Source organism: Giardia intestinalis, chromosome 3 (assembly GCF_000002435.2).
Source record: "Giardia intestinalis strain WB C6 chromosome 3, whole genome shotgun sequence".
In the NCBI taxonomy this organism is placed as follows: Eukaryota; Fornicata; order Diplomonadida; family Hexamitidae; genus Giardia; species Giardia duodenalis.
Window position 1 is genome coordinate 1,305,021 of NC_051858.1, and position 27,616 is coordinate 1,332,636.

Genomic DNA, 27,616 nt, shown 5'->3' on the forward strand with positions numbered 1-27,616 from the left:
CTTTGACGCCCACCCATAGAATGCTGCCAATGAGCTATGCACTTCCAGACGTGTTTAGCTTGCAGTTCATAACTCAGGTGTCGAAGTACGAGGAAGGCATGCCTGTTTATTTTCAGTTATTTGCAACCTACTCACTGATAAGCGTGAAGGCTCTTGCTATCCTTCACACTCTCCATACCGAGTATCCAAATGTCTTTGTCGCCGCGGTTTCTTATGATTCCTCTGACGTGGTCCGGAGTGTCATTAGAGCCCACTCCGCTCTCAAGCGGATCAATGTATGCGTAGATAAGCACTCACAGGTCAAGGCTTTTGCTAAAAACAGAGGGGTCACTGGCATTCCAACTGCGTTTGTCTTCGATGGTAACGGCTCCATCGCGTGGGAGGGATACCCCACCGGCAGCGGGCTCCACGGGGTTCTCCGCAAGCTTAACCAAATACCTGTCCAAGTTCCTTGTCTCAGCACAAGCACAATACAGCCTCCAAAGTTCTTCAATCCAGAAATGACGAATTCTAGAAAGGATTGGCGTCTCCCCGGTGGAGGAGTCAGGACCGGAGAGATAGACCCCAACGCTCTTACAAAGAGCACCCGGCACGTAAAGCAGTCAGAAGAGGCTCGCGTTAAGCGAAGCAAGCGGCCTTAGTATGTTTTGGAATGTAAAGACCGATACACTTAATTTACTGATAGATCTAGACCGTCATTTCTACTTTTTATGTACTTATCATGATTTTTCTCTAGAACGCTTTGCACATAGGTAACGAAGTCTGGAGAATCTGTAAGGAACCGTATCAAGGCAATCTGACCGGCGTCCTCATCCACAGGTGGAGGGCTTATGTTAGATAGTGAAAGAGGATAGGCTAGATCTTGTTTAGTGTCTATATCCTTGTTCCTATAGTAGCCAGCCAGCCGCTCTTTGTAGAGTCTCCAACACGTGTCGTTGCACCGAAGACTCACCCTCAAGAGCGTCTCGCAAACCAGGTTAAAGAATGGATTTCTGTTTTTCTTGAGGGACAGTGATGGTAGAAAGGCGAATAACTTACTGTCCAATATCACCCTCTTGAATAGGTTCGCGGAGTCAGTGGCGAAGATAATGATAGAACTGAGGATTCGTGTAGCGTAGTGTTTTATAATAGTCTGTTGACCTGTTGTGATGCTAAAAAGCATGAGTTGAAGTGTGAGCAACGGGTTTTTTCCGTTTTCTGGGGGAGGAAATGCGCATGCAAAAATGCTAAGGGGAGATGGAGAGATGATTCTCCCCTTTATCAGATATGTCTCACAAAGATCTATGGACTCTGGACATGTTGTACTTATTGTACCCAAGTACGGAATGTGTCCACAGTAACGGTAATCGAATCTGGCATTCTTAGTTAGGCTGTCTCCATCAGCATATAAAACTAGGGCTTCTGTTGAAGCGCTGTTGGTGGCAAGATAGAGCATCTTTCCTATGTCATCGAGAATGCAGAATACACTGGCAAGATGCTTCATTGTCACGGATATGCGTGCCAGGTAACTAGAATCAAGTCGCCCTGAGACCATCCTTGGCATATGGTGTTGAAGAAACTGTGCCAACAGTTCTATGTACGCATCGTATATGGGAACAAGCCCCGTCTCTACTTCACTTGGAAACAGTGCTTGACCGAGCCTGATGCTTCCTATTCCAGATCGACCACCGCTTCTAGCTGTATCTGCTGACTTAGAATGGCCGTCTGTGCGTGTAGTTTTCTCCCCTGATATCGCTATAATCGCCAACTGTTCAATAATACTGTGTAAAGAGAACCTTGCAGACGAGCCCTTGCTATCGGTATCGACACTAATGCTATCGTACCTTGATTCATCAGTGCCAAGGACTTCGGCAATGTAAAGCCTTGGAGCACGTAGAATCATGCTAACAGAGGTAGAGGAAAACGTACACATGAGCTTAAGAGTATGAAGTGAAGACATACACAGCAGCTCCGGTGAGAACAAGATGCGGGCAACAGTTGGAAGATAGCGCGCGATCGATCCTATCAATAGAATACTCCCGCTGGCCATAATCTGGCAGAGGAGTTCCACTGCATTCGCTAGCACATCCTCTGTGATAGGAGAGACGCCACTCAAACGTGCCTTGTGATTGTTCAGCTCGTCCACTTCCTGTTGTGCACCGTTCCTGGCTTGCCCATCTTTTACGGGTCCTGCACACAACCAAGTAGACACCTCTACGAAGCTTACTAGAGGAGAATGTAACGGATTGGATGGACATGGAAAACTCTGTGAGGCTTCAAGCAGGTCTTTTGGTAAAAGATAATAAAATACAATATCCATAAAGTATGTAGCTAATAGAAAATCATTAATCTTTGTGGCAACGGACTTAGCTACTGGCGAGCATTTGCAAAGTAGAGAGCCTGTAAAATTATTGACATACGCTATATCAAGTAGCATAAAAAAGGGATTCAAAGGGATGCAAGTGCAGTGAACAGAATTGACAGTAACTGCATATCGTCTCGTCAACTCATCTAAGAGAATCTCTGTGCCGGTATTCGTGTTTGCTATATATTCCAAGGACAACATCATAGCATCCAGACTATCCATATACCGATTTGTTACTATATATCTTTCCTTGAGAGATTTGGCCTCTGTAACGGTCTTCGTGATATAGTCAAGGGCCGTGAACATGGCGTCAAAGAAGAGAGACTCAGGGGCCATCAGAAAAGAGAACAGGCTACTCTTAGATCTCCCTTCAGTAATTCTTTCTGATGCCTTAAGAATCAAAAGGGCACTTCTGGCTTCTACCGTATCCTTGATGTGCTCTCCACATATTTGGACTACCCCTCCACATAAGCAGAGAGGGATCATTGTTATGGCCGCCACCAGATCAATAACGCTCTCTTTAGTTGCAAATTTGGAGAAGAAGTTGCCGGTCTTTATGCTGACAAGTCTTTCTATGGCAGGAACAGAAAGAAGCTCCTTCACCGTCATTCTCTGAAGCCCGCCAAAGGTGGGTACTTGGAGGTACGCTTTGGCTTCTCCAACAATACAATAGCCGCTCTCTATCCGATCGGGCTCCTTTTGCGGCATTTTTGAGATGATCCGAGATTTACTTTTGGTCAAATCTGTCTGTACTCCGATCTGTGTAGCCTCTCGTGAGCGAGCCTGAGGACTGTGGGGCCCGGCTTGTAAATGACCCGGACTCTGGATACGGAGAGTCTGTACGGCTTATGGGCAGCCCGTCATAGCTCCTGGTGGAGTGCATCGTTGAGTCAGGGGTTCCATATGAAGTAGTGTATAATGCTTGTGAACTGTTATATGAGTTCCTACCCAGACCTCTTGCTGAATAGTATTGTGTGCTTGTTCCACTCGGTCCCACTACTGTCGTACTTCCGCGTCGCGGTTGCTCTGTTCTAGAACTAGATTGGAATGTGGCGCGGCGTTCCTTTATCGACGAGTCGAACAATCTGTCAGATATTTTCCCCTGAATGTTGCTGTTGGTGACGGTGTACATCATGGGAGGCGAAACTTTGTCGGGATATTGTCTTTCTAATGGCGAATAGTTTTGAGGATTAGTCATCCTACTATTGTAATCCAGGCTTAGCGATGAAACCAAAGGCTGTTGCTTGGGTGGTGCTGTATTGGGGCTGAATCTTTCTACGTCATCGTTGGCAGCAAATACGCTCGACACAGGAGCACCAGCGAAAGTCTTCGAAGATGGTAAGACCTCTGTCTGAGATAGCTGCGGAGTAGCTTCTCCTCGCATCTCAGTCTTTTCGTATCGAGGCCTTAGCTGTCTTGATGGCCCTAGGGTTGGCGGAGCCGTACTAGGACCTGCGGCAGGAGCAGCAATGGTGGCTGTAGGCCCAGAAGGTGTTCTTGCAGGCTGCGCTGAAGTCGGCTGAGAGCTTCTTTTACCTTTAGCATCTCTCCTTTTTGGTAGAGGAGTGCTTGCGCGCCAGTTCCTAGACCTTTCCGAACCAGTCTCCTGTCCTTGCCGGGCAGCAGTCATGCCCCCTGTCTGAGGAGAAGATTCAATAGGGCTACCTCCAAGCACTGGTGAAGCAGCCTTTGCAGCCACAAGCTTCTGCATAAATTGCTTGTGGTTGAAGTCATACGCAGCAACTTGTAAGGAGTGAAGTTCTAGCACATTTTTAGAGTAGATTACTAACCCCGAGTCCTTGATGAGTGTGTCAACAAGCTGCGACCTGGTATCGTTTGGACTATTTTTCTGGAACACAGCAAGACCAGACAGTGCAGTAGCCAGAATAACCTGATTCTCTGTTTGATAAATGCCTTGCAGTAGAGGGAGGTTTGCCAAGCGGCGAGAAAGGATGTGTGTCTCTGTGGCACCTGTCGATATGTTGATTAACCCTTGGACGATTCCCTTGCAGAAGCAATAAAAAGAGGTTCGACGCGGCGCAGGAATGTACGTCATCTCACTAAGGGACTCGCTTAATCTGGATGATTGCAGAAGAAACTTAAATAGTATGGGGCTATAATAACCTAGAATTGCAGTGTTGAGAAAGATTTGGGCAACCGCTGAATGAAGGATGGAGTTGTGTGGATTAGATCGCGCCAGCTCTATAAGGTTCCGATAGGACCCCGTGCGCTCTAACTCAAAGCAGATTTTAAGCATTATATTCCTAGTGATTGTCTTTTCAGAAGCGAAACGGGCTGGAATACTGTAGCCTGTGATATTGGGGTTTACGGATCCTGATAAGAAGCAATTCAACAGCTTAACGAGGTTAGAGTCGGTTGGGGTCGACCCAAATACCCCATAAAAAGAGTCATTTGTGTTCATTGGAGTGGACCGTACGGTCAATAGAAGTGCAAACGTTTTGAGAATTATCAAAAGTTGGGCTGTGACAGTTCCAGAGCGCAGACAGCTAGATAAAATATTCGAGAAGGAAACGACAGCCTCTAGGTAATACTGAAACAGAGGGTTAAGCGGCTTATCCTTGTCGTCCAGCCAAGGCGTGCTAGTTGAAGATGTTGGCTTGTTGCTCTTCGAGCGACCCCTGAGGTCAATATCAGTCGTCACACCAAGCGGTTTCTTAGATGCCAAGTCAGGTGACACCAGGGTGGGGTTGGCTTCGGCATCTTGCAGAAGGACACAGAAACAAAGCACAGTGAACAGCCCCAGCTGCTTGAGACGAAGGCTGTACGTCACTGGTGTGCTTGGGCTGGTGATGGTCGCTACATCAAAAGTGCACTTTATGCAGTCTGGCGCTATCGTCATCAAGACCGTCCTCTGAAGAGGCACCGGGGCCGAAAGTAAAAAACCCATTAGAAACTCAGCAGAGGAGAGAGCCAGCGAGTGCTCCATTCCTCGCACTTGATTCTGTCCATAGATAAATCCCATAAGAGTATTAAGCAGCCGCTCCTTCACTAGTGCATTACGAATCGTAGTTATAGGAGCAACTGTTCCAGAGTAACTAGGAGTAGTTGAAAGTGTCTCGGATAAAATGGTAAAGACCTCTGAATAATGCATTGCAGACAATAAGCGTTTGAAGAAAGAGATGTTGATAGGCTGAAGAAAAGTCGACAAAACGATATCTTGGAGATTTCCACACCTGATTAGGGTGATAATAATAGACCTAAGGCATTCTAACACCGATAGATCCTCTTTAGAATATGAGCTAACAGGGAACCCTCGCTCTGTAGAGCCTAGAATCATCAGAGGCAGGGTCAATAGTGCAGGGACAGAAGGAAGAGGCTGCAAGGCTGACGGAGTTGCGCGGCCCAGAGAGTCTATCATGAGATTGGCTAGATTAATTCGTTGCTCCACCGGAATCTGATTTGTCCACAGCTGCAGTTGTGTCTGTTTAGTAAGTATCCGCCACTCATTGTAGTACCTCTGAGCCCTGTCGTCAGACAAAGGCCCGAGAAACACAAATTCCGCCATAAAATTAACGTTTCCCTGTTGTAGTAGAATACTGAGGGGCACCATGCTAGCATCCAGTCCTCCACTAGGAGAGCTTCTTTCTAAGAGCGCACGCAAAAAATCAGTGCCCTTTTTGAAGTCGTCCCTATCTGTGAAAGGACGTTCTTGTTTGTTCAATCCCAACGTGGGGGATATAGCATGTGCTTGTGAGGCAGGAGCATCATAGGTGCTCCAGTATGTGCGCTGTGTCCCCAAAACCTTTCGTCTTGAGGCTATGTCGTACGCTATAACGGGAAGTCTCATTCACAAACGCAATTTTTTTTGTTCACAGAGCTAGAGCAGCAGCATCCAATAGCCGCACAACCTCCTAGCAAGCATCACACAGAACACGTTTATTCATGCTGAGTAAACTCGCTGGCTGGGAGGGTTTGCACTAGGGCGCGGATCCCGCCCTTAACCAGATAAACGGGCTTCTCCGGAAAGGCTGTCTGGATTGCATGGGCCGAGCGGTGGGCGCGCCTGCCGGATGACCTACAGTAGACAAAGCACGCTGGGGTGTCCTTGAATTGGAGGACAGTGTCCGGATTAGCGTCGATCGTGTTGACAGGGACGTGCATACTGCCATTGAGCACTCCGCCGTCCTGACCAAAGTCAACATCTCTCACATCGATGACTGCGGCGCCAGGGTGCTTCTCGAGGGTGCTCTTGAAGGCAGCGGCCTCAATGCTCGTGAACTTGTAGTCTTCACTCATTTGAAATACTTTTGCGCAGGAGAAACATTGAAGTGTAAATCTAAGTTTTTCCATAATTTACACATGGAGATAGACTGATTCGAGAGCAATTAATTGACAATTAGTTGAAATAGTCTGTCTTATTCTTTTGTCTAATCATCTGCCTAAGACTTGTGTTCGACGATGTGGTGCTGGTTGGCTTAATCGGAGAGTGGTCAGCAGGCCCGTGCCCCGATATAACGTCCCGAAGCTCGACAGACATCGACATTGGGTGTGGCGAGTTAATCCCTGAGGAGTATACTTGAAAATTAATGTTGTTAGAATCAATATCCGACGCCTTGGCAGCATCCTCTCCCTGCATGTTTCTCCGCGGTATCTGGTCGGTGATGCTCCCGCGGCGACTGCGAGAAGCCATTGTTGTTGCCACTGATGTGGCGTCGATGGATCGTCTCGAGCCAGCTGATTGTCTTCCACGGCTTACGGAACTTGAGGTACGGCCTACAGACCCGTCCGGCTCTGGCACTGTTATAGGCGGTGTATAAGAAGTAGAATAACCAGTAGCGTGGTAAGCATGGTTACTATTGACACTGCGCATGTTAATCGTGATGGACTCAACGGTTGGAGTGCTCACAGGGTCATCACTTGCCGCAGCACGGGTAGGCTGAGGAATGGACCCCAGTGACACCTTTCGTTCCCGATCAAAACTCAAGGTGCGAGGAGATGTCATCACCTTTGTGGTGCTGCTGCTTGCCTTTCCAGAAACTGTGGCCCGTCGCTGAACCGCTGGCGGGGCTGCCACCGCAGCAGCAGCTGTCTGTTGCTTTGAAGTAGGCTTAGATGTGCCGTCCGTACGGTTGGGGCCGGCCATTGCTGCAAGACGCTGCCTCAGTCCATCGAAGCGTGGATCCAGTGGGACAGTCGGTTCTGGATCGGTAGCAAGATCTTTGGTGAGCAAGGAATCCAGGGTAGGGGTTGGAAGCTCCCTGGTGGGAGCTTTAGGCTCCTTCATCTCTTGGGCCACCCTGCTGAAGCGACTAGAAGGTATTTTAGCAGAGTATGCGGTGACCGTGGGCACCTGTGTAGTATGGGTCGATATGGGAGCGCGCGAAGGCGAGCCTCCGTAGCTTTTCCTACGGACCTGACCGGTGTAAATGTTATCGATATCGCGTGCAAGACTGGGATTTGAGTCGTTGAACAGCTCAGGAGGCACATCCAAGAGTACAGAGGATCTTTCGCTGGCGTCTGCATCCATGTCTCGCATGATTTTAATGAGTCTTTCGTTTCTTGGTACATGCGTCGAGGTTGGGCGCTCCACCTCGTGCATTAGCATTTCTCGCTCCTTCTGCAGGCGCTCTCGTTCTCGGTTTATCCGTTCTCGTTCGCTCAAGTGCGATCCGCTTTGGCTCCGTGAATTTATTTCTGGGACTGGGATTGGGCGTTGATCCGAGATTATAGTATTTTTCGCGTTCTCAAGCGCATTCTTAAGAGTATCAGCGTGCCCCCTGTTCTTGGTTGGAGCTTCTTTAGGTATTCCCTTGTATTGCCCTATTCGCGCATTGGCAGGATCTGCTAGCACAGTAGTCAAAGAAACCGCAGAGGACGATGCAGGTGCAGACTCTAAAGTTGAAGCAGGAGTTGGTTGCTTACTGGTTTGATTAGTAGCAAACCTATCACTATCCGTCTCAATGCTCGGCCGTAGGGTCCCAAGGGCTTGGCTGGCCGCATTCTCTGTGGAGCTTACTAGGTTCGTGTAGGGTCGTTGTCTGTCCGAAAGTATTTGGTCTACACTGCGGCGTCGTGCCGCCGAAGGTTGCTGCACAGAAGCTGCCGGTGCAGAGTCGCTTGACGGAAGAGACGCTGGCGTATTGGCAGACACTGCTACCGCCTGACGAACACTAGCGTTCTGCTGCTGCTGATGAAGAACCAAATTTGCGCTTTTGTTCTGTCCAAGGCTCTGAAGAGCCTCCGAGAAGTCGTGCTTTCCTGTGTTATAATAGGAAACTGGCGTAGTGCAAGGCTGAGCAGCCTGCTCTGTGACCAGCGACTGCTTTGATACTGGATTTTTGTTGCTATAAGAAACATCGGAAAAGCCGTTGATTATGTCACTGAGAGATGCTGTCTGCGCATCGTTGGACGAGGCCTTAATAAAACTGCCAACACCTGTAAGAATCTCACGACTATTGCGTTGCATTTGAGTCCGAGCCTCTATCATGAGTTGCGAATCATGGGAGGGAGCTGACGAAGTGGTTGGTCCATTGGAAAGACTATTGTACTGGGGTATCATTTCTTTTGTTATATTCATTTTCCTCATAGCTTCCCTTACATCTGTCGGGTGAAAAACTGAAATATTGGTTTGATCAGACTGAAGCGCGTTTCCGATAAACTCGATGTGACTGTCGTTATATCTCTTTGGAGGACGAAGCTCTCTTGCCAGGAACTCGTGAGAGAACCTTGTAAACTCCGGAGACCCAAATAGTATCTTAATTAAGACAAGATTGCAGGAGTCTGGATGCGCCGCAGCATATGTTTCCAGCTCATCCAACGTCCGCGGGTAGGTTATGTAGTCCTGCGTCGGCTTCTCCTTGCCACGGATAGTCATGTGCGAGTACTTCGACTTAAACTCCCTGTCATCAACAACGCCAGCGGCCATACGAAGAAGCGTCTGTGCAAACATTACCATGAAAGAAGTCCAGGAGTCACGATCCTTAACAGGTTTGTAGCAGGAGCCAGAGGATCCCACGCTGGATAGGATTGCGGAGTATGAGCGCAGGAGTCCTGAGTTGAGAAGGATGTGGTGAACGACTGGGGGAGCCAGGTCACCGTACTCTGCCATGCACAGGACTAGCCTTCCGCCCAGGTAGTGGAGGGTAGACATGGATGGATTGGTTTCCATCAGGTGCAAAATCTTACTCAAGAAGCCATTGACACAGATTCGCTTAGCAATCTCGAGAGGACAGATTGGGTTATAGAACCTTGTTCCGTCCATGTGAGAAAAGATAAACGTTGCTGAGAGCTTCGTGGTGCTGGGCCCTCCGCTACCGGACTGGGAAGTGGGGGAGAGGTACCCGTAGGTGAGAGGGTTGAGGTCGTTCATGAGAAAGGCATTAAGGTCAAGGCCAGAAAATTCATTTGCAGGGGGTTCCCCATACTGCTTGTAATGCATAGCAATCTTAATGTCTGCAGAGATGCCCAAAAGCCGCGCCAATACTTCTAGAATCATGAAAACGTTAGAGTTAAAAGAAACAAACTTATTCTGCAATCTGTCTATGGCAGAAACGGTGTCGAAAAAAATATCATGATAGTCCACATTGATGGACCTTAGGTGAGCATCATGTAACCTGGTGAGTTTTGCTGGATTGGGAGCGTGCATGTAAATTGGATCGGCGTCATACGGCGCTGGCTTGGCCTTGACCTGCGTTTGCCGGACAACCCCAACTAACTTCGACAGCATATCTTGACACCTCAGGGCAGAATTATAGCACATCCAGGCCATAGCATAAACAAGAACGTTGCCTGCCTTTCTAATATGCATGCTGGTAAAGGATTGCGTTGTGGACGGGGATACAGGGGCTTTAGGTACCGTAGAAAGACTAAGCATCGGGATACCTGAGAATACCACAGAGGCGATGGTGGGTACGTGAACAAGGATAACGTTTATCAGCTCGTGAAGATTCTTGCTGAACACGCGAGTTAAGATGAAGGAGCAGTTATTGGCACTAGCAGTTGACGGCACCTCGTACTTGCAGAGAAGTAGATCAATCAGTGTCTCTAGTGTTTTATTTTCACGCAGAAGAGCATATATTTCGTTTTTGCAGGTCTGAGGGAAGTCGTCCTGACAAATAATAAAATTCCGCAGTGCTTCTGCTACGCCGGAGTTCTCTAACGCTGCGATCCAGTATCCAAGACACCTACTGCATTCTGGGCTTCTTAGGGCGGAAGTAAAAGCAGAAATGCGTGTGGGAGTGGAAATAAACGCCGTTACAATAATGACGAAATAGCGAGCAATAATGGGGTTCGGACGTACTTGGGGGAGCGGCACCCTGTCAGTAGTGAGGGTAGATGAGTAGTTCTGGGCCAAAAACTGAAAAAGAAGAGCTAAAGCAGTGCGATGAGAAATAAACCTGTCCAGAAAGGGCGAACTGTGCATGGTCTGGGAGAAGATCTCTGCAGCTATGTCGGCAAGCTCCATTCTATGAATTATGGGCGTGGTGTACACGACACTTGGCTGGATTCCTGGTCGTCCTTGGTAATAGCTTTCTATCTGGTGCTGTGCGGCTAAGTCTACACACATTACTTCTATTATGCGAAGAATAGTCTGAGGATTGCAGAGGTAGCTCAGAAGAACCTTATTATCTGCACGCAAATAGGGAATAAAATCGCTATGCTTGAGAACCCTTTCAAATTGCCCCGCTGAGATGAGCATCTCAATGGATCCGGTGGCCAGCGCGCCCTGAGAGCCTGGCTGCTGCCGGCCATGGGCCAAAAGATGGCTCATACCCGAAAGCATAGGATTTATTTTTTGAATTTAGTGGTCGAGAAAGCGCGTAGTGCGGCCCACACTAAAGGGTCGTTACATTTACTTCTCTTGTGTATGGAAGCATGGGGAGCGACAAGTGAACTCTGGACTAGACACGCCCCATTTGCATCGCACGGATGTTCCGCAAGAACCGGCCTATCGGTGTCATATAGCCGTACTTTCTCTGGTGGAAAAATTGGATCGAATAAGCAACGACGACGCCCACCCACGGAAGAACAAAGCTTGCTATTTCTTGCCACTCCTGCCTGTTAGAGTCGTAGGGAAAGTAGGTCAACAAGTTGAGAAGAAGGTAGCTCCGGCTAAGATAGTAGCAACTGATGGGTGCCGAAGCCACAGCAAGAACTAAAAAGACATACAAGCCTATGTTTGACGATTCGTAGAAGATCAGGGTCAAAATCACAGAGAAGAAGGCGTAGATATTTGGTCTTGTAATGTAAGCGTACATCAATATAAAAAGTGTCTGGGCACGGAGATACTCATGAACCGCAACTGCTCCGGGAGAAACAGTGGGAATGTCGGCCATTCTATCCGTTTTTTTCTTGTTTAAAGACATTTGAGGGCTATGCTTTTGACGCTCCAGAGGGGCCTACTGTCCATCATGTCCACCGTGAGCGTGTGGGCATAAATGTCTTTGGCGGAAACATTGAACAAAAGTAGGTACGAGGCTATGGTTTGAAAAATAAAGTGCACATGGCCGGCCTCTTGGCCCCTAGGAATTGTGCTTGCGCTTGAGAGGGACCTATGCAACGCGCTGGCCTGAAGGTATACGTCCATAAAATCTTTTCCATTATGAAGTATTTTGTCCGCACATGCCTCAAGTTCATCTGTCTCCCGGGTTGTCTGGGCATTTGTGTCAAGGTTTTTCTGGAAGACTTCTAAATAAGTACATGTGCTATCAACCAGTTCTATTGCCCTGTCAAGGACATCCACCATTTGTCTTAATACCGTAGCCATTTTTTTGTCCTCACTATGACCCTGACTCTCTCAGCGTCCCCGTCGCCCCTTCCTATTCGGCCCTCGTCAACGGCCGTTCTAGCCATTACAAACTCGGGGACAACTGGCTATTGCTTCCAACTGGCGGCAAAGTACAAGAACGAACTTAAGTATTCTCCAAAGCGCGGCTTCATTTCTGCGGGAGCTGAGCAGCTTATAACTGTTGCAGCTCTGAGTAACTTAACACCGGGGCTTCGGGTGCAGATCTACGCCGTCGCAACGGAGAAGTCGCTCGGCATTCCAGATGATGACATGGTCAAAGTGATCATCGACGGTGCTAAGCGGCTCAAGACTCCCTGCGTCAATCTGAAGGTGGACGTTGTCAATCTAAACGCTCACACTACTAAAGAGCACCTGCCCCAACTGCCGCCTGCCCATATGCAGAAAAACCATGGCGTCGCCCCCAATTTCGGAAACGATAGTGAGACCAGTTTATTCGACAATTACTTAACACAGACGCAGAAGAACTCGTGCTCATTAACAAATAATACAGACACTTTATATAGCAGCGATCACACTTGCATTTCCTTGATCGACTCCCAATTGTGTGAAGCATCCAATAAGCGGATTGGGCAGGGAAACAGCCAGGGAATCGATAAGTTAGACGTTGACGTGGGACAGCTTAAGCTTAAGCTTCAGACACTGGAGAATAAAGTAGACGCCATTCTGGAAACCGTGCCGTTGGCGTCCACATCCATTAAGCTGGGCGTTTCACAAAACTTCGAGCTATCAGAGGCTGACATGAACGGTGTTATCTCTGCCGTTATAGAGCGCTTGTCAGCAGAATTCAAGGCCCAGCTGGTCGCGTCTGTATGCACTGTAGCAGCACCGCATCCCGATGGATCAAAGCAGGAGGTACTTGTGCAGGAATCCTTGCCGAAAAAAGAAGTAAGTTCCACTTCACAGGAGGACGGGGAACAGTCGCAAAGGAAAGTGCCCGCTGAAACAGCTATTACTGATGTACGTAGTGCACAACACAAAAACCAACTAGATGACGAGATTGAGGCAGCAACGAATAATAACAAAAACAGCAATCTTAACAGTACATTGAATGGTACTGAGAGAGAAGCCAGCGGAGTAAGGGACAGGCTCTCTGGACAGCCACCTACTCCCGAAGCACCAAGGTCATCCCCTGGCACCAGTGTAGGGAAGCAGCTGCAAAATGCTCTGGGTCAAGTGCTCATACTATCCATTATATTTGCTATTGCAGCGTGCAGTAAGCTGTTGAAAAGAGCACTGCGCTCCAAAAAGGAAGCATAGACGCTACAAGACTAAGGCAGCAAGACCAGGGCCACAGGGCCAAGTACAGTGTCACGGTTTTTCTTCTTGAATGGTGGAGCCAATTATATAAAAGACCCCGATACCCCGCGCCAACGAGTCACGCAATCCCGTGATTCTGTCAATAAGCTCGTTCTTTATGTTGGAGAACTTTAGAGACCAGTCGAGCGCAACGTTTTCAAATATAAAGGCATTTATATCCGCTTTTATCATGCACTTAAGTATCTTAGTCAGAAACACAACGTGGGAAGCATACTCCTGTTCTGCTGTTGCTTGGGCTCTCGTAGAACCCAGCTCTTCGTTATCATTGATGAAACTAGTGAGTACGCACAGTCGCACGCGCACCTGGAGCTTCATACTGTTCAGGTTCCTGATAATCTTCAGAGTCAAGTCTGTGTATTGCAACGTGTTGACCGGGATTCCTGTCTTCTGCGTGATATCATCAATCAGGTCTTTATAGACAACAAGATCCAGCCTTTTTGACGTAAGTTCCTGCGCTTTTCTGCTGAATCCGACCACCACTGGATCCTCATCAGTCGAGTCAGTGCTCTCGTCTCTTCCGTGCTTCTGTGGCGGTGTTCGTGGGTCATCTGCCTCATCGGTGGTCTCGTCCGAGTCTACTATAAACCCGTCAAGTGTGGAGTCCACTTCAGTGATAGAGTCGCTTGTGTATGTACTACAATCCAAACTATACGAATTCTCCGTTCCTCCGTCGACAGCATCTGCACCTACGCGGCCGGAACGACCTCCCTTATTCAGCTCAGAGTCTTCTGGACGGGAATTCCCGTGAAACCTCCTCACCACATGATCGAAGAATCTGTCCCCTGATGCCGAAGTCGATGTCTTCTTCCCGAGCTCTGCAGAATTCTTACTACTGGCTTGTGGTCTCCACTCTAGTGAGCTGCTCAGTATGTCAGTAAGCATGCTATTAAGATGGTCCTGGCGATAAGCAGGGGCGTACTTAAAGCTCAGCTTGTTAATAATTATGGTGAGGGCTGGCTGGCCAATCAATAGATAGAACAGGAGTAGTATCTCTAGCTTTGTACTATATACTATTGTTATCGTCTCTATATTAATCTTTCTGATTGCTGGTGAAACACACGAAAGGAGCCCTCCCTGTAGCATATGAATCAGGTCATAAGCTGAAAAGTGTAGCGAAATGATGCAGATCGATGTGCTTCCCTTCATGCATTCACCAAACTCATCCTTGTGTAGCTTAGCAAGCAGCCCGATCCCATAGAGCTGTTGGGTGTTGGGTATAACTCCAGGAGCTGGGTGAATGTAGAAGCGGCGATATTCTTTGGAGTAAATCACAGGCGCTACGGCACGCAGCTGGGAATTTATCATCGGGGAAGCATGCGACCTAAGGAGATTGTGCACACACCGAATAAACTTGCTCTCTTTTGAAAGCTGGGAGTCATTCAAACCCATTATCAAGGATGCTCCCCAATCCACAGTGACATCTATGAATGGAAGTAGCTGATGACTAGACGTGTTCGCTTTGTTTCTGCAGTTGCAGTCACCTGGATCTGGTACTGTTTTGCTAACATCACTTGCCGTTATCTTTAAAAAGGGTTCAGACAGCGATCCCTTAGACCCTGTAGTGCCCATATCTGCAGTGCCTTTAATCAGGAGTCTGTCCATGCTTCGAGCGTAATATCCACCAGTTAAGTATGCCTTTACCATGGCCTGAATGGTGCGCTGGCAGATACTGTGGACATCTTCGTATGCCACATAGCTTGTTATGGCTGCACTGACATTCGGAGGAGAGAGCTCGCGCAACACTGGATGTTTGCGCAGTGCAGATCTTTTGAGGTCCAGTAGATATACCTTGCGAAGGACCTCATAGCTTATCGAGAGGATGTATCCATTGTAGACTAGGAATGTGTTAGCATTATCAACGTACTCGTCGATATACCTAAAAATTCTATTATGCTCGAAGAGTCCTGGTAATCGTGTGTAATCAGCGTCAGTGCAGTTCTCGCTAAACGATTCTAATGTGCCCATGGTCCGCTTCATTAGCTTATCTATACTGCGCCGCGGGGACGGGTATAGGTTGCTCTCCTCTTCTTCTGAATATGAGGCTGTCTGTATGAAGCTCACAGAGCTGTATTCTGTCGAGCTCCCTCTGCCTGGAGCAAGTTCTGCGTGGTTGTTTTCAAGTAGAGCTGCAGGATTCCGCGGGGCAGATGCATGTGTAAAGGTGATATCTGTCGCAGAAGAATTGAACTCGGGGCTTGCTCTGATCTGAATCTTAATGAGCTTTCGTATCAGCCTTGCTGCCACTTTGTCGCAGTAAAACGGGGAGCTCTTAGTTGCAAATATGCTCTGGATAAAGCAATCTGGATCGTCTGTATCTTTTGCTGCGTCGCGTGCTGCGCTACATATCTGACAATCGCGCATACACAAGAACCTCCTGTAGTTGGTGAAGGGCGTATCACTATCAGTAGAGCTAATAGTGTTGTGTGCTTCTTTATTTCTGGCCACGCTTGAGGCGGAGATTTCCGACTTGACGAGCTGAGGAATCAGGTTAGTAGATGTACTGCTGAAACTCGACATGGTGCTGTCGAAGTATGTACGGCGGACAAGTGTATACAACTCTGCTAGGTGCTCGTGGAGCATCAAGCAGTCATGGTTCTCTCTTGCCTCGTCAAACATACCTTCAAAAAACCGGCTATTCATCAATGCATCATATGGAAGGCATAACACTAGCGGCGTTTCTATCACTGAGATGGCTCCTGTCTTCTTTTTATTGTAGGATAAGATGATGGCGCGAGATGTGGGCGGCAAGATAAATGTGAGCTTAATGAGTCCAGACGGCACCGTGTGGAGCCTTTTCTTCGAATACCGGCGTTTATATAGATTGCTATCTTTGGCTGATGGTGTTATACGCAAAAACTTTAATAGGTGATTGAAGTTGGGCAGCAAAACAACGAGCTCCTTCTCCTTTAGTGCGTCTAGCTCTATAGTAATTTGGTGCGTCTCTACAGACGGCGTTCCTGATTGTTCTAGGTATGAAATTAGCTTTCGCATAATGAGATTAAAACTGAGAAGGGAAAGTGCTAAGGAAGGAGAGTATATTAGTCCCTCACGGCTGCTAGGGGTGCTTTTGGCATCTGTTCTGTCCAGCCTAATCTGATCTTCTTCAAAGCATTTGGTGATTCTGGAGAAAAACGCCCTTGCTCGCCGATGGGAGATGTTAACTAATTTATTTCCCCCCAAAGATTTGGCTATTAAAAGTAGGCAGAAGTACATATAGACTATGTACTTTGGAACCATGTAGAGATTCTTAAAGTTGCTGTTGTCCTCAAGAAGAACGTGTACGGTTGGGGGCAGTGAAAAGCCATGGGTAACCTCTGGAGTAAACAGGAAGGGATATCTATTCGAAGAAACCTGTGCAGGCGACGCATAAAAGCTTTGCAGCAAGCGGCTATTCACGGTAACTTCTAGCCAATATAACCTCGAGTGCAGCAGCCTGAAAATCTCTGGAATGGCAGAATCACAGGACAAGTGTGTTAAGGAGATGACCTTTTGGATTGACTGCAGAGTGCTGGCTTGGGTGTCTATAGTGATGTTCTTGAGCCAAAGGTTGCGAAGGCCCTTCCGTGGCTCGTTCAAGTGACTCAGTAATTGCCCCAAGCACTCCAGTGAATCAAATCGGAGATTTGCTAGCCGCAAGCGTGAGACAGCTAAAGCTTTTGCGCTGCTGAGAGGGGATGATCGTATGTACCCGTGCGAAAGGTCCAGGCTCTCTAAGCGCACGTAGTGAATGAAGATTTTCTGCAGTCTCTGAAATACTTGAGAACTTGTCAACTCCTTGTCATCTAAAGATATGCTCAAGAGAGCAGCATAATTTAATGACTTAGGGGGGAAATGAATCTTTGAGTCAACGTAAACCGGAAAGAGTAGGTAGTTCATAATCTAAAATTTTGACGCGGGATGGCACTCAAACGAATCTTATCGGTCAAGAATCTCAAGCCTCTTTGGGAGGAGACCACCATGGTGCGGCAGTGTACTAACTCTCGAGTGTTATGTTGCTATAAACTCGAAGACAATGAGGTGGACGATGACGAGAAAGCGCACCTCAAAACGCGTCTAGACCTTCTACTCACCGTCCGGCACCAGGGGATGCGCCTTATTTATGAGCCCACTAGTCCGCCTTATCTGTTCTACGCCTACTGTGGCGGGGGCAGTCTTCAAGATGCCTTCAAGAGCCATATTCTTCAAGAGACGAAATTCTCGCGTGACGAAATTTTGGACATGTTGTATCAACTTGCAAGCTTGTGCATCTTTTTGTACGAGTCCCAGACAGGCATACTGGATGAAAATAGCATAATCATAGATCCTCGATGCATATTCTACGATGATTACGGTATGTTGCGGGTGGAGTTCGGCTGCCCAATGTTCAAGATGGTCCATGTAAAGAAGAAATTTACAAGCACTGCAGATGCTGGAGATGTTGTGATGATGACATCTCTCCCCTTGCCCGATCTGTTCTACGATATGAGTGGCGCTATCGATCCAGAGTCTATGATGGGTGCCAACATCTTTAACAGAAGGGATAACTTCTCTGACATCGCATCGGATACAAGTGCATCGGTATCTGAAGTAGCAATGGCAGACTCTTCAACCAATGCTATCACTAACTCAGAGCATAACTCCAGTGTTCAGTCTAACACCCAGTCTAACGCCAAAGCCTCTAAGTACCTGCATGACCCCCTGACTCCTTACAGGCGGCAACCATTAAACACTGATATCTGTCACCATGATCGGTATGTACCACCAGAATATTACAACCAACAGCAGGACACGCCAGAAGGTGTAGTATGGAGTATTGGGCGGCTACTCTATGATGCCTGTCAGCTCACTGGATCAATTCACAAGACTGCTCTTTCATCACTGGATAAGGAGTACTACACAAAGGGACTGGACAAGGAATACGGAGCAGATTTAGCCATCCTTCTACGTAGCATGATGCAAACTAATTACAGGAAGAGGCCTACCTTGAGTTACATCTTGAATCTGCCCCTTCTCATGGGTGCTCGAAGGAGCTTTGAGGAGAGACACGGTATTGTGCGAACGGCTGACGGAAATACACAACTTATGATCGCAGCTGCTGAGGGGGACATTGCATCCGTCCGGAGATATCTCTACCAGCGATGCTACAGGAATAACCGGGGGGAAACAGCTCTGATGCTTGCTTTGAAGCACGGACAAGAGGACGCAGGGCTTTTGTTAGCAGATGAAGAGTGTGGATTTGTGGATACAGATGGCAATTTCGGGGCCAAGTATGCTCTGTCTAATAGTATAAGTACAGTGTTTCAGAAGCTATCTGTGACAGAGAGGTTCCTCCTAATTAAGTACGGTATTACACACTTGATGATTGCTGCCACCAGCGGCGATGTTGCAGGCGTATCCTCCTATCTGGAGGGCAGCGCAGGCTTGGTCCTCAACGGACCAGGAACGACAGCGCTAATGATGGCGGCGTCTGTTGGTTCGACAGGATGCGTGGAGCAGCTTGCGGCATACGAGGCCCGGATACAGGATGCCAAGGGAATGACCGCCATGATGCACGCTGTACTTCGCGGACAGACCGATGTGGTCTGCTTTCTGAGTCAATATGAGGCTAATTATTTGGATAATAACGGTATCAGCGCCCTTATTCATGCTGTCTATGAGCATGAACGGATAAAAGAAAAGATAAGACAGGAAACTAAAGCCATCCGGCCCGGGAATATAGGCGTGTTGAGTGCCAGGTGTGGGCAGTTGCTTTATATTATTTCGCACCTAGCACCGTTGGAGGCGCGTCACAGAACCTCTGGTGGCTACTCTGCACTTATGCTCGCGGCCCAGTATGGAAATATTCGCGCTGTTGAGTCACTTCTTAAGTACGAAGGTGGACTGCAAGCAGAGGATGGAACAACTGCCCTTATGCTAGCTATCCGCTATGGGTACACATCTGTTGCTAAAGTTCTGGTACCAATTGAGGCGGGGTTAACTACCAACGGTAAAAGCACCCAGGGGGACAAGTACACTGCACTTATGGAAGCTGCTGTATGTGGGGATCTGGAAATTGTCAATGCTCTTGCTCCAAAAGAAGTCCATATCGTACAGACCCCAACAACGAAGTTTCCTGCCGGGAAGACAGCTGCAGATTGGGGCACAGAGTCAGCTGTCTCCGTGGACACAAAAACAAAGCAAGACGTTCTCTTTGCTCTGATGATCTACCAAGAGCGTGTAAAACTTGCTGATTCACCCGTCCAAAAGACATTCAAGGAGTTCCTTATGCTGCTATCTCCACTTATAGTTCTTTTGGTCATGCTTCTACGCAAATATGCAAGATAGACTACTTGCTACGTCTTCTTGCCCACGAGGAAGGACGGTAGCCTCAGGTACTGGCTCATAAACTCTCGCTGCGTCCTCTGTGAAAGGGTGGGTTTGCACCCCAGCTGAGAGACACGTCCGTGCCAGCGGGGTGTTGTGACAAAGATGGGCTGGCCAAGTGCAACTTGAAATCCATTGCAGTAGTGCCCGTCGCAATCGTGGAGAGACTCTCCGTCGTACCGAGGATCTGGCGGGAAGGCATGTGGACCGCTGGACCTCTCAGTCATCCCCTTCCTGCACCTGTGACACGTCCTGGGTGTCCATGGTTCTGAGGCCTGTCTGTGCATTGTGCACGGACTCGTGTGCTGTCTGTAAGGATGGCACACCAACCGGCTGTCAGCAGTGCAGCCCCGGCAAGATCCTGAACTTCTCGATCGCCTCCAGTGAGAGTGCAGACTGCGTTAGCCAGTGTTCTGTTGGTAGTGAGTGTGCAGAGTGCGTGGGGGAGCTCTTCGTGAGCCTGGACGGGCAGTCGTGCCTGGAGGAGTGCAGCGGGGACAAGGTAGTGGGAGAGGTGTCCGGCGGCGTGCGGAGGTGCTGGTGCGAGCGGGGCTTCCTGCCGGCGCTGGACAGGTCCGGGTGTGTGCTCCCAATCGAGTGTCCTCCTGACATGCCGTCGTGTGCTGCCTGCGATGAGTCGGGCAGGTGCCTCTTGTGTGCCACCTCGGGCCACAACGTTCAAGTAGACCAGCGGACGTGTGCAGAAGGGTGCGGTGCCAGGGCCTCATCGAACCAGGGGGTGTGTATGTGCGAGACTGGTACAATTCTTGATAAGGGCGTCTGCGTCCCAGCCAATGATGTAGCTAAAAGAAAAACGGCGGCAATCGCAGGAGGGACGGTGGCCGGGGTAGCTGTCATCGGCGTTTTGGTTGGTTTCCTTTGCTGGTGGTTCATTTTTAGGGGCAAGCGCACCAGTGCCCCATCAAATGCTACGTCCATCACGCTGAGTCTACGTGGTAACACAGTGCTCGCCAATGCATAGGTCCGACAAGCAGCAACTGTTGTCGATGCACAGACTGAAGGTCGTGCTCTATGTCCAAGTGAACGGTTTATGCGCTGACTCTCTGCTCCCTACAAAGAAACAAAGGCCTTTCTACTAGAGATGAACTACCAATAGAGGAAGTCGATGAGTCTCCGACTACTACAACCACAGCTGCAGAAATACCCGTTATGGCGCTAGCAGAAAGGTTGGGATCGGTGAATATGCACTTGTCATCATCCAACCTGTAGTCGTCCCCGCGCTGATAGTGCCTGCTATCTGTGTTACACCTGACATTCAATTCATTCGGTTGCAACCGAATAAGTCAGCTGGTGACGACCCGTACTGAGCAACCTACCAACTCGTGGCCGACAGGGCCATCTCGATGAAGCAGAGTAAACCAGTGAGTATATTTAAAAAGAAAGCGGCAAGTCCCTAATAATTGAAATGTCTGAGCGTAAGGTGACAGATGAGCAGGAGAACACGAAGCACAAGGCAACGAAGAGCACACGCGGTCGTAAGAACAAGCTGAAGAAGCGCGAGAACGTTCGGGAGGCCATTAAGGACGGCACTCGGCCACACCATGTGAACATGAAGGCATACAGCTTTAAATCCGTTGTAGCAGCGCGGAGAGTAATACAACGACAGGCCAATGCGCTTCAGAAGGCTGCAAAGCTGCCGTATGTGGCGCGCTACGGAGACTACCCGCCTCCGGACCTGGTTGCGATTATAGGCCCGAAAGGTGTTGGAAAGACGACACTCACCAAAGCCCTTGTCAAGGTTGTAGGTGGGTACTCCATATCAGACCCCACAGGGCCGATAACAGTTGTGGCATCCAAAACAAAAAGAATTACCTTCTACGATGTGCCCGCATCTATACCAGCGATTCTAGACATATCGAAACTTGTCAACTTGGTCATCCTTGTTGTGAATGCAAAGATTGGCCTCGAGGTTGAGCACTATGAGTATCTTAACATACTCCAGGCCACTGGGTTTCCCCGGGTCTTCACCGTTTTCACGCACTTAGACGAATTCCATAAGATCAAAGCTTTGCGGGGTGAAAAGTCTCGGCTTCGAGAACGCATTTGGAAGGAGGTCCACCCAGGATCCCGGGTATTTTACATGAATGGGCTGGCGTACGGAAGGACATACCATAAGACAGATATAGCCCTTCTTGCACGTATTCTGTCACGGCAAGAATATAAGCTAGGTCTCAATTGGCGCGATAATCACGCCGGCGTTCTGATAGATCGTATCGAGGATATAACGGACCCCGGACTTCTGAGCAAGGTTAATCAAGAGAAGAATAAGCTCGTCAAACACACGCTTCTTGTCTATGGTTATGTTCGAGGGACATATATGGATCCTGCGCAGCATTTTTGCATTCCAGGAGCGGGAAACGTCATCGTCAAATCAATGAAGCAATTGCCAGATCCCTGCCAGTGTTTTGAGCAGCAGAAAAAGGATGGAGAAGGCCGTCGCTCGCTTTCCTCTAAGACTAAGACAATATATGCACCGTTCAGCAACATGGGTGATGTATTCCATGATAAAGATGGCCTGTGGTTGCGAGTACACGAGACAGGTGTGCGCTGGAAGGACGAGAAAGAGGATGATCTTCCTACTGGTTTAAAAATGCTGCGAAACTTAGAGAACATCGACCCTAAAGAAAGAGACAAAGCCGCGCTTGGCATCCGTCTTGTGGATGACTCGGATCAAGAGCTGGATTCACAACAACACACAGAGGACATAGTGCAGGCTTCGGAAGCAGACACAAAGGAGGAATCAGCGTCACAAGCTCAGGACGAGGAATATGAAACAGAGGAGGAGCAATCTAGTGACGGAGAAGAAAATGCATTTCTTAAGGAGGCACAATTGGTCCAGCAAAGTAGCCACGTTAAGCAGACAGAGCATGCTGCCGAGCATTTAAGTTTTGAGGAAAGTAGTGATAACATTGCAGACATTGATTACGATATAATGATGGCTGGCAAAAAGGAAAAGATAGCTAACAGTGATTCGTCTGAGATAACTGGTAGCGACGGCGTGTCTAATGAGAACCAGAGTGAGGGTTCCTCTAGTGACGAATCCACGGGAGGCAATACCGGCGTAACAACTGAAAACCCGTACGCATCCATCCATCTGGCAACTCCAGTGGGGGCTAAGATTGCATTGGAGGACCTTGTCTATAACATGGATGGGATCTTAGCAGAAATGAAGACGAAAGGATTATCGCCAGCTATGACGCATACAACGAGATCTGCTGCCATAATGTCCAAACTGGTCCCCTTGTTTGACGACGATGGCCCTGACATCTACGGTAGCTCTGCGGCAACCATAGATAAGTTCTCACTACTGCCAATCTATGACCCTGGAAAGGCTGTGCAGTACGATGGGGCAGTTACAAAGTCAGGTGGATCGGCGCTCTATACCGGTATCAATTTGGCGGGGAAGAACTTCTACAAGCTGGAGTCCCACAGAGACATCAGCAACATAATACCTAAGGATGCCGCCTACTCTCAAGCGTTTACAGAAACACTTCAGGGTTCAATCAAAAAGCAGCTTTCAGGCCTGCGCCTGGCCGACCTTGACTGGAAGAGAACAAAGAATAGTGTGTGTACCGGCGATTGGGACATGGCCAAAATTCTAGACGCCGTTCTACACGGTGAAGTATACAAAGGAAAAGAGCATCAGAAGGATGGAGCTGGTGGTGTCCATATTGCAGAGGATGGTGTACTCGAGATAGGCTACCAAACAGGTTCTGAAAAGCCTGCTGATGCTGATGCAACGGAAACAAACGCCTCAAATGCTAAATCCCAGGTCGGCCTAGAGTACACTATTCCTCAGTCGAAGCGCGGGAAGCACGCCAACCCGTCCGCTGCTGACAAGAAACTAGCAAATGATACAAACGAGCTTCTCGAGGGCCTGGAGCTGAACAACGATGGTATGGAGAAGAATCAGCGAGAGGCAGATGAGGTCAAAGAGAGGAATGCAGCGTTCACCAAGAATTTCACTGACGAGTCTAGGTTCCCACCCGGGACGTATCTTCGGATTGAGCTAGAGGGAATAGACCACGAGTTTGCCCAAAACTACTCATCAATTAACCCGCTAGTTCTGGGGGTTGTGCTGCCCGGCGAGCAGAACTATGGGTACATAACCGCCAAAGTAAAGAGGCACCGCTGGCACGACAAAATCCTCAAGACCAAGAACCCAGTTTTTGTGTCGTGTGGTTGGAAACGATATCAAACCATTCCATACTACTCCATGGAGCAGCAAGGATCGATGGCAGACATCAACACCGACGAGGTGATGGAGGCAGGCAGACACCGGATGCTGAAGTACACGCCTGAAAACATGTATTGCTACTGCACCTTCTGGGGCCCGATTGTTCCAGCAAACACAGGATTTCTATTTTTCGATACGATTGATGATACACAGAGGAGCTTTAGAATCGGTGCCACAGGTACCGTTGTCAATACTGGTTTGCGCCATATGGTGTATAAAAAATTGAAGCTTGTTGGAGCTGTTAACAAAGTCTTCAGGAACACAGCCTTCATAGAGAAGTTATTCACCTCAAAACTGGAGGCCATGGCGTTTATCGGAGCCGGAATCCGGACTGTGAGTGGAATACGGGGTATTATCAAAAAGGCAGAGAAGCAGCCCGAGGGCCTTGTGCGGGCATCCTTCGAAGACAAGGTTGCCCAGTCAGACATCATATTCCTTCGCACCTACGTTCCAATTACCATCATCAAGTTTTGCTATGAAATGCTCAACCACTACTATGTGTACGACGAGTATACCAGAGAGTACATCATCCCTGGAAAGAAGAAGAGTCATTATGAGCAGCCTCTCCGAATAAAGACTTTTGCAGAGTTGAGACACGAACGTAACCTTCCGATCCCAATAAATCCTGATTCCATCTATCTGCAGAAGACGGCTCGAGTAGTAGATCAGTTTATAGAGGACGAACACAGGGAGGAGCTCCTCAACATGGTGCCCACGCGACTGTTGAAGTCGCTTCCGTTTGAAAACCAGCATGAGATTGTCATAGCGAAGAACAAGCCCAATCTGATTAAAGATGAGTTCTTGAAGAGCCTCGCCGATGGTAGTGGTGTTGAACACGAACGTGAGAAGGTGTTAAACGATCTTCTTGTGGTTAAAAAGGAGCAGGACAGAAAGCAGGTTGAAATAAAGAAGAAAGAAGAAGAGGAGAAGAGGATAGAGGAGGAGATAAAGGCGATGCATATTCGTGAAAAGACGAAAGACTTACGGAAGCGGAAACGCATAGTGCGCCAAAAGCATGAGGAAAAGAGAATTAGCGCCAAGAAACTTTGAGCACCTAGCCGAAGATATGCTTCGCTGCCCCCTCTATATTGACGCGCCCGCGGTAGCCTTCCACCAGGAGCTTTGCCTCGGTCGTGGTCGCATAATACCCCACACCCTTTCCATCTTTGTTGTGTAAATGCACCTCATGAACTAAGAGTTCCTTGGCAACAGAAAGGTTATTTGCTTGGAGGGCAAGCATGCACGCACACTCTCCAGACTTCCTTTGCATCTTCGCCTCTTGCGGAATTAGGTGAAGCACGGAGTACAGATCTCCTACCTCTGCAGCTATCATCAGAGCTGTCCCACGTGTGGTGAGTATCCCCCCTTCGGCCTCCAGGAGGAGATCCACAACCTCCCTGTGTCCTTTTTCAACGGCACGCATTAGTGCGGTGTAATCGTCATTGTCTATCGCTCCTGTCTCTGAAAGAAGTAGCAGCTTAACGCATTCAGCGTTTCCGGCAATCGCAGCGTGCATTAGGGCGGTCTTCCCCTCTCTGTCTCGCTTGCAGCGCTCACCCGACAGCAGAGTTGGCAGTAGTGCAATAGCATTATTGACGGCAGCATACATGAGACTAGTAAATCCCATGGTATCTTGAGCACCTAGCTCTTGGGTCCCTTGTACCATAAGCTCTGTTGCCTCCACCGACCCCTTCATGGCGCCATACATAAGTGCTGTCCGGCCACGAGTATCTGTCTTACCACTCTGTAAAGGAATCAAGGCAGTCAGCGCGGGCACATTGTTAACACTTGCCGAAATCATGAGCGGTGTGACACCGTCTGCGGTAAACGTATTATTTTCAGAAGCCACCAGTTGCTGAAGCACGTAGCAACTATTTGACTTAATTGCATACATCAACGCTGTCCATCCATACTTGTCTTTTTGATTGGCCTCATAGTTTAGTAGAAACTCCACTGCTTCTATGTCATTGTCTGTGGCAGCAACCATCAGTGCCGTGAGGCCTAGTTCAGTGCGGCACGGAGACTCTGCAGCAACAAGAAGCTTCGCAGCTTGAAAGTCATGCTCTTTTATAAGCAAGTTGTAAGCAGTGAGTCCGTGGAGACAGTAAATCCCTTTTTCTAGAGGAAGGAGAAGAGATACAATGCTCTTGTGGCCTCCACGGGCAGCGTAATACAGGGCAGTACACCCGTGATGGTCCCGACGCCTACATTCCAACTTCAGTAACCGTTTGGCCATGGCATAGTTGCCAAGAAATGCAGCATACATTAGTGCCGTTCTACCCACGTCGTCGACAAGTGTGCTCTCAAGGCTGACAAGCTCTTTAAACCGTGCGGTGTCACCTGCCACGACTGCATCTATAAGATTGCTACGCACCCTGCCCTCTTGCATGAACATAGCTGGTGTCCTAGAAGTAGTTTGAGTGTCCCTTCCGCGCTGTGCACTTTGCTGCTTGCTTGAAACAAGTAACGATGCGGATTGAGACTGGACGGAAGGGGCTGTAATGTGCTGTCGGGGAAACGGCAGAGACAGTGTCTGCTCAATAGAGTTTTCATCCAAGTCTAAGAAAGGCTTGTATCGGAGAAGCTCGCGAGCAGTGACTCGAGAATCCTCGTCCTTGGATAACATGTGTGTGAGAGTTGTCTGCAGGGGAGCTGGTCCTGTGATAGTAAACACAGGAAAATCTGCACGAAATACGATCGACGAAACGTTGTCATTCGTGAGCAAAACCTCACCTTGTAGGAGAAAGTAAAGTACGAGTCCAAGAGACCAGATATCCGCAAGACTGGAAAAGGGGGTGCTCCTGAGAATCTGTGGAGAACGGTACAGAGTAAGATCAGGTGCATAGTTGACTATCTTATTCAATCCCAAAGACCAAAAGAGAGGCAGTATTGACAACATAGGCACCCCAGTGGGTGTCACATAGATATGCTCCAGAGAAACACCCAGATGAACAATGGATCCTCCCGTTGTAAAGGGATTGTGTAGGTATTCTAGTGCATCTAAAATAGCAACCCCTATTCGCGTAATTTCCCACGGGTCAAAGTTATATAGAAAGATGTTTCCGCGCACAAGATCGAGGAGAGACCGTCCAGGATAGTCTTCCACAATAATACAGAGCACTTTCTCGTCAACATTGAGGACGTATTCTCGCAGCGTGCATATATTTGGATGGCGCATCTCACTTACTATGGATACTAAGCTCATTAGCCTAGTATAATTAGCAGGGACCATATCCGTATATCTTATAATAACACAGCAGTGTTCTGAGCCGTCCATGTGAGACTGTGCTCTTGCAACGCAACCCACAGGTATCTCCTTTATCGGCTCGGTGATGGTGTAGTTTGGAATGCTGGGTAAAGTGTTTGTCATATATTAATGCCTAGATGACTTGGCTTTGGGTTTTATGGATTTTGGTATTCGGGCAGAGACAACCAGTCTGCAGGCTGTCTGCTTCTATGTTTAATGCTCCAGTTAATACTCATGTACCCTGTTATGACAGTTGATTTAGCAGCGTAGCAACTGTACGTGGTACGCATTAAAAGGGTAACCTGAGATATGAAAGACCCCAAGCCTCGTACTGAGCCT

General features: G+C 48.4%; 13 protein-coding genes across 13 annotated transcripts; 5 read left to right on the forward strand and 8 right to left on the reverse strand.

The window, feature by feature from the left end:
- Positions 1-20: 20 nt before the first annotated feature.
- On the forward strand, positions 21-641 carry GL50803_0014289 (uncharacterized protein; the record flags this gene model as incomplete). The annotated part of the gene is made up of 1 exon (XM_001710087.1): positions 21-641. One exon carries the CDS (start codon positions 21-23, stop codon positions 639-641), a length of 621 nt encoding a protein of 206 aa, XP_001710139.1.
- A 29-nt stretch (positions 642-670) lies between these two features.
- GL50803_0014290 (uncharacterized protein) lies at positions 671-3,052 on the reverse strand (the record flags this gene model as incomplete). Its single annotated transcript, XM_038045754.1, has 1 exon — positions 671-3,052. One exon carries the CDS (start codon positions 3,050-3,052, stop codon positions 671-673), a length of 2,382 nt encoding a protein of 793 aa, XP_037901856.1.
- Positions 3,053-3,071: 19 nt separating this feature from the next.
- GL50803_006751 (uncharacterized protein) lies at positions 3,072-6,152 on the reverse strand (the record flags this gene model as incomplete). The annotated part of the gene is made up of 1 exon (XM_001710089.1): positions 3,072-6,152. One exon carries the CDS (start codon positions 6,150-6,152, stop codon positions 3,072-3,074), a length of 3,081 nt encoding a protein of 1,026 aa, XP_001710141.1.
- An 89-nt stretch (positions 6,153-6,241) lies between these two features.
- On the reverse strand, positions 6,242-6,601 carry GL50803_006752 (Rhodanese-like protein; the record flags this gene model as incomplete). Its single annotated transcript, XM_001710090.2, has 1 exon — positions 6,242-6,601. One exon carries the CDS (start codon positions 6,599-6,601, stop codon positions 6,242-6,244), a length of 360 nt encoding a protein of 119 aa, XP_001710142.2.
- A 100-nt stretch (positions 6,602-6,701) lies between these two features.
- Positions 6,702-11,087, reverse strand: GL50803_0095563 (Phosphorylase B kinase gamma catalytic chain; the record flags this gene model as incomplete). The annotated part of the gene is made up of 1 exon (XM_001710091.1): positions 6,702-11,087. The coding sequence occupies one exon, from the start codon at positions 11,085-11,087 to the stop codon at positions 6,702-6,704; it is 4,386 nt and encodes a 1,461-aa protein (XP_001710143.1).
- Positions 11,088-11,205: 118 nt separating this feature from the next.
- GL50803_0019259 (uncharacterized protein) lies at positions 11,206-11,640 on the reverse strand (the record flags this gene model as incomplete). The annotated part of the gene is made up of 1 exon (XM_038045947.1): positions 11,206-11,640. One exon carries the CDS (start codon positions 11,638-11,640, stop codon positions 11,206-11,208), a length of 435 nt encoding a protein of 144 aa, XP_037901857.1.
- A 20-nt stretch (positions 11,641-11,660) lies between these two features.
- On the reverse strand, positions 11,661-12,071 carry GL50803_006929 (uncharacterized protein; the record flags this gene model as incomplete). Its single annotated transcript, XM_038046321.1, has 1 exon — positions 11,661-12,071. The coding sequence occupies one exon, from the start codon at positions 12,069-12,071 to the stop codon at positions 11,661-11,663; it is 411 nt and encodes a 136-aa protein (XP_037901858.1).
- Positions 12,072-12,086: 15 nt separating this feature from the next.
- Positions 12,087-13,370, forward strand: GL50803_006928 (uncharacterized protein; the record flags this gene model as incomplete). Its single annotated transcript, XM_001710093.1, has 1 exon — positions 12,087-13,370. The coding sequence occupies one exon, from the start codon at positions 12,087-12,089 to the stop codon at positions 13,368-13,370; it is 1,284 nt and encodes a 427-aa protein (XP_001710145.1).
- A 51-nt stretch (positions 13,371-13,421) lies between these two features.
- GL50803_006927 (uncharacterized protein) lies at positions 13,422-17,306 on the reverse strand (the record flags this gene model as incomplete). Its single annotated transcript, XM_038046320.1, has 1 exon — positions 13,422-17,306. The coding sequence occupies one exon, from the start codon at positions 17,304-17,306 to the stop codon at positions 13,422-13,424; it is 3,885 nt and encodes a 1,294-aa protein (XP_037901859.1).
- Positions 17,307-17,327: 21 nt separating this feature from the next.
- GL50803_0095557 (Kinase, NEK) lies at positions 17,328-19,733 on the forward strand (the record flags this gene model as incomplete). Its single annotated transcript, XM_001710094.1, has 1 exon — positions 17,328-19,733. One exon carries the CDS (start codon positions 17,328-17,330, stop codon positions 19,731-19,733), a length of 2,406 nt encoding a protein of 801 aa, XP_001710146.1.
- A 301-nt stretch (positions 19,734-20,034) lies between these two features.
- Positions 20,035-20,754, forward strand: GL50803_0014324 (High cysteine membrane protein; the record flags this gene model as incomplete). The annotated part of the gene is made up of 1 exon (XM_001710096.1): positions 20,035-20,754. One exon carries the CDS (start codon positions 20,035-20,037, stop codon positions 20,752-20,754), a length of 720 nt encoding a protein of 239 aa, XP_001710148.1.
- A 444-nt stretch (positions 20,755-21,198) lies between these two features.
- GL50803_00102722 (Ribosome biogenesis protein BMS1) lies at positions 21,199-25,080 on the forward strand (the record flags this gene model as incomplete). Its single annotated transcript, XM_001710097.1, has 1 exon — positions 21,199-25,080. The coding sequence occupies one exon, from the start codon at positions 21,199-21,201 to the stop codon at positions 25,078-25,080; it is 3,882 nt and encodes a 1,293-aa protein (XP_001710149.1).
- A 4-nt stretch (positions 25,081-25,084) lies between these two features.
- On the reverse strand, positions 25,085-27,400 carry GL50803_0095549 (Kinase, NEK; the record flags this gene model as incomplete). Its single annotated transcript, XM_001710099.1, has 1 exon — positions 25,085-27,400. The coding sequence occupies one exon, from the start codon at positions 27,398-27,400 to the stop codon at positions 25,085-25,087; it is 2,316 nt and encodes a 771-aa protein (XP_001710151.1).
- Between the last annotated feature and the right edge of the window lie 216 nt (positions 27,401-27,616).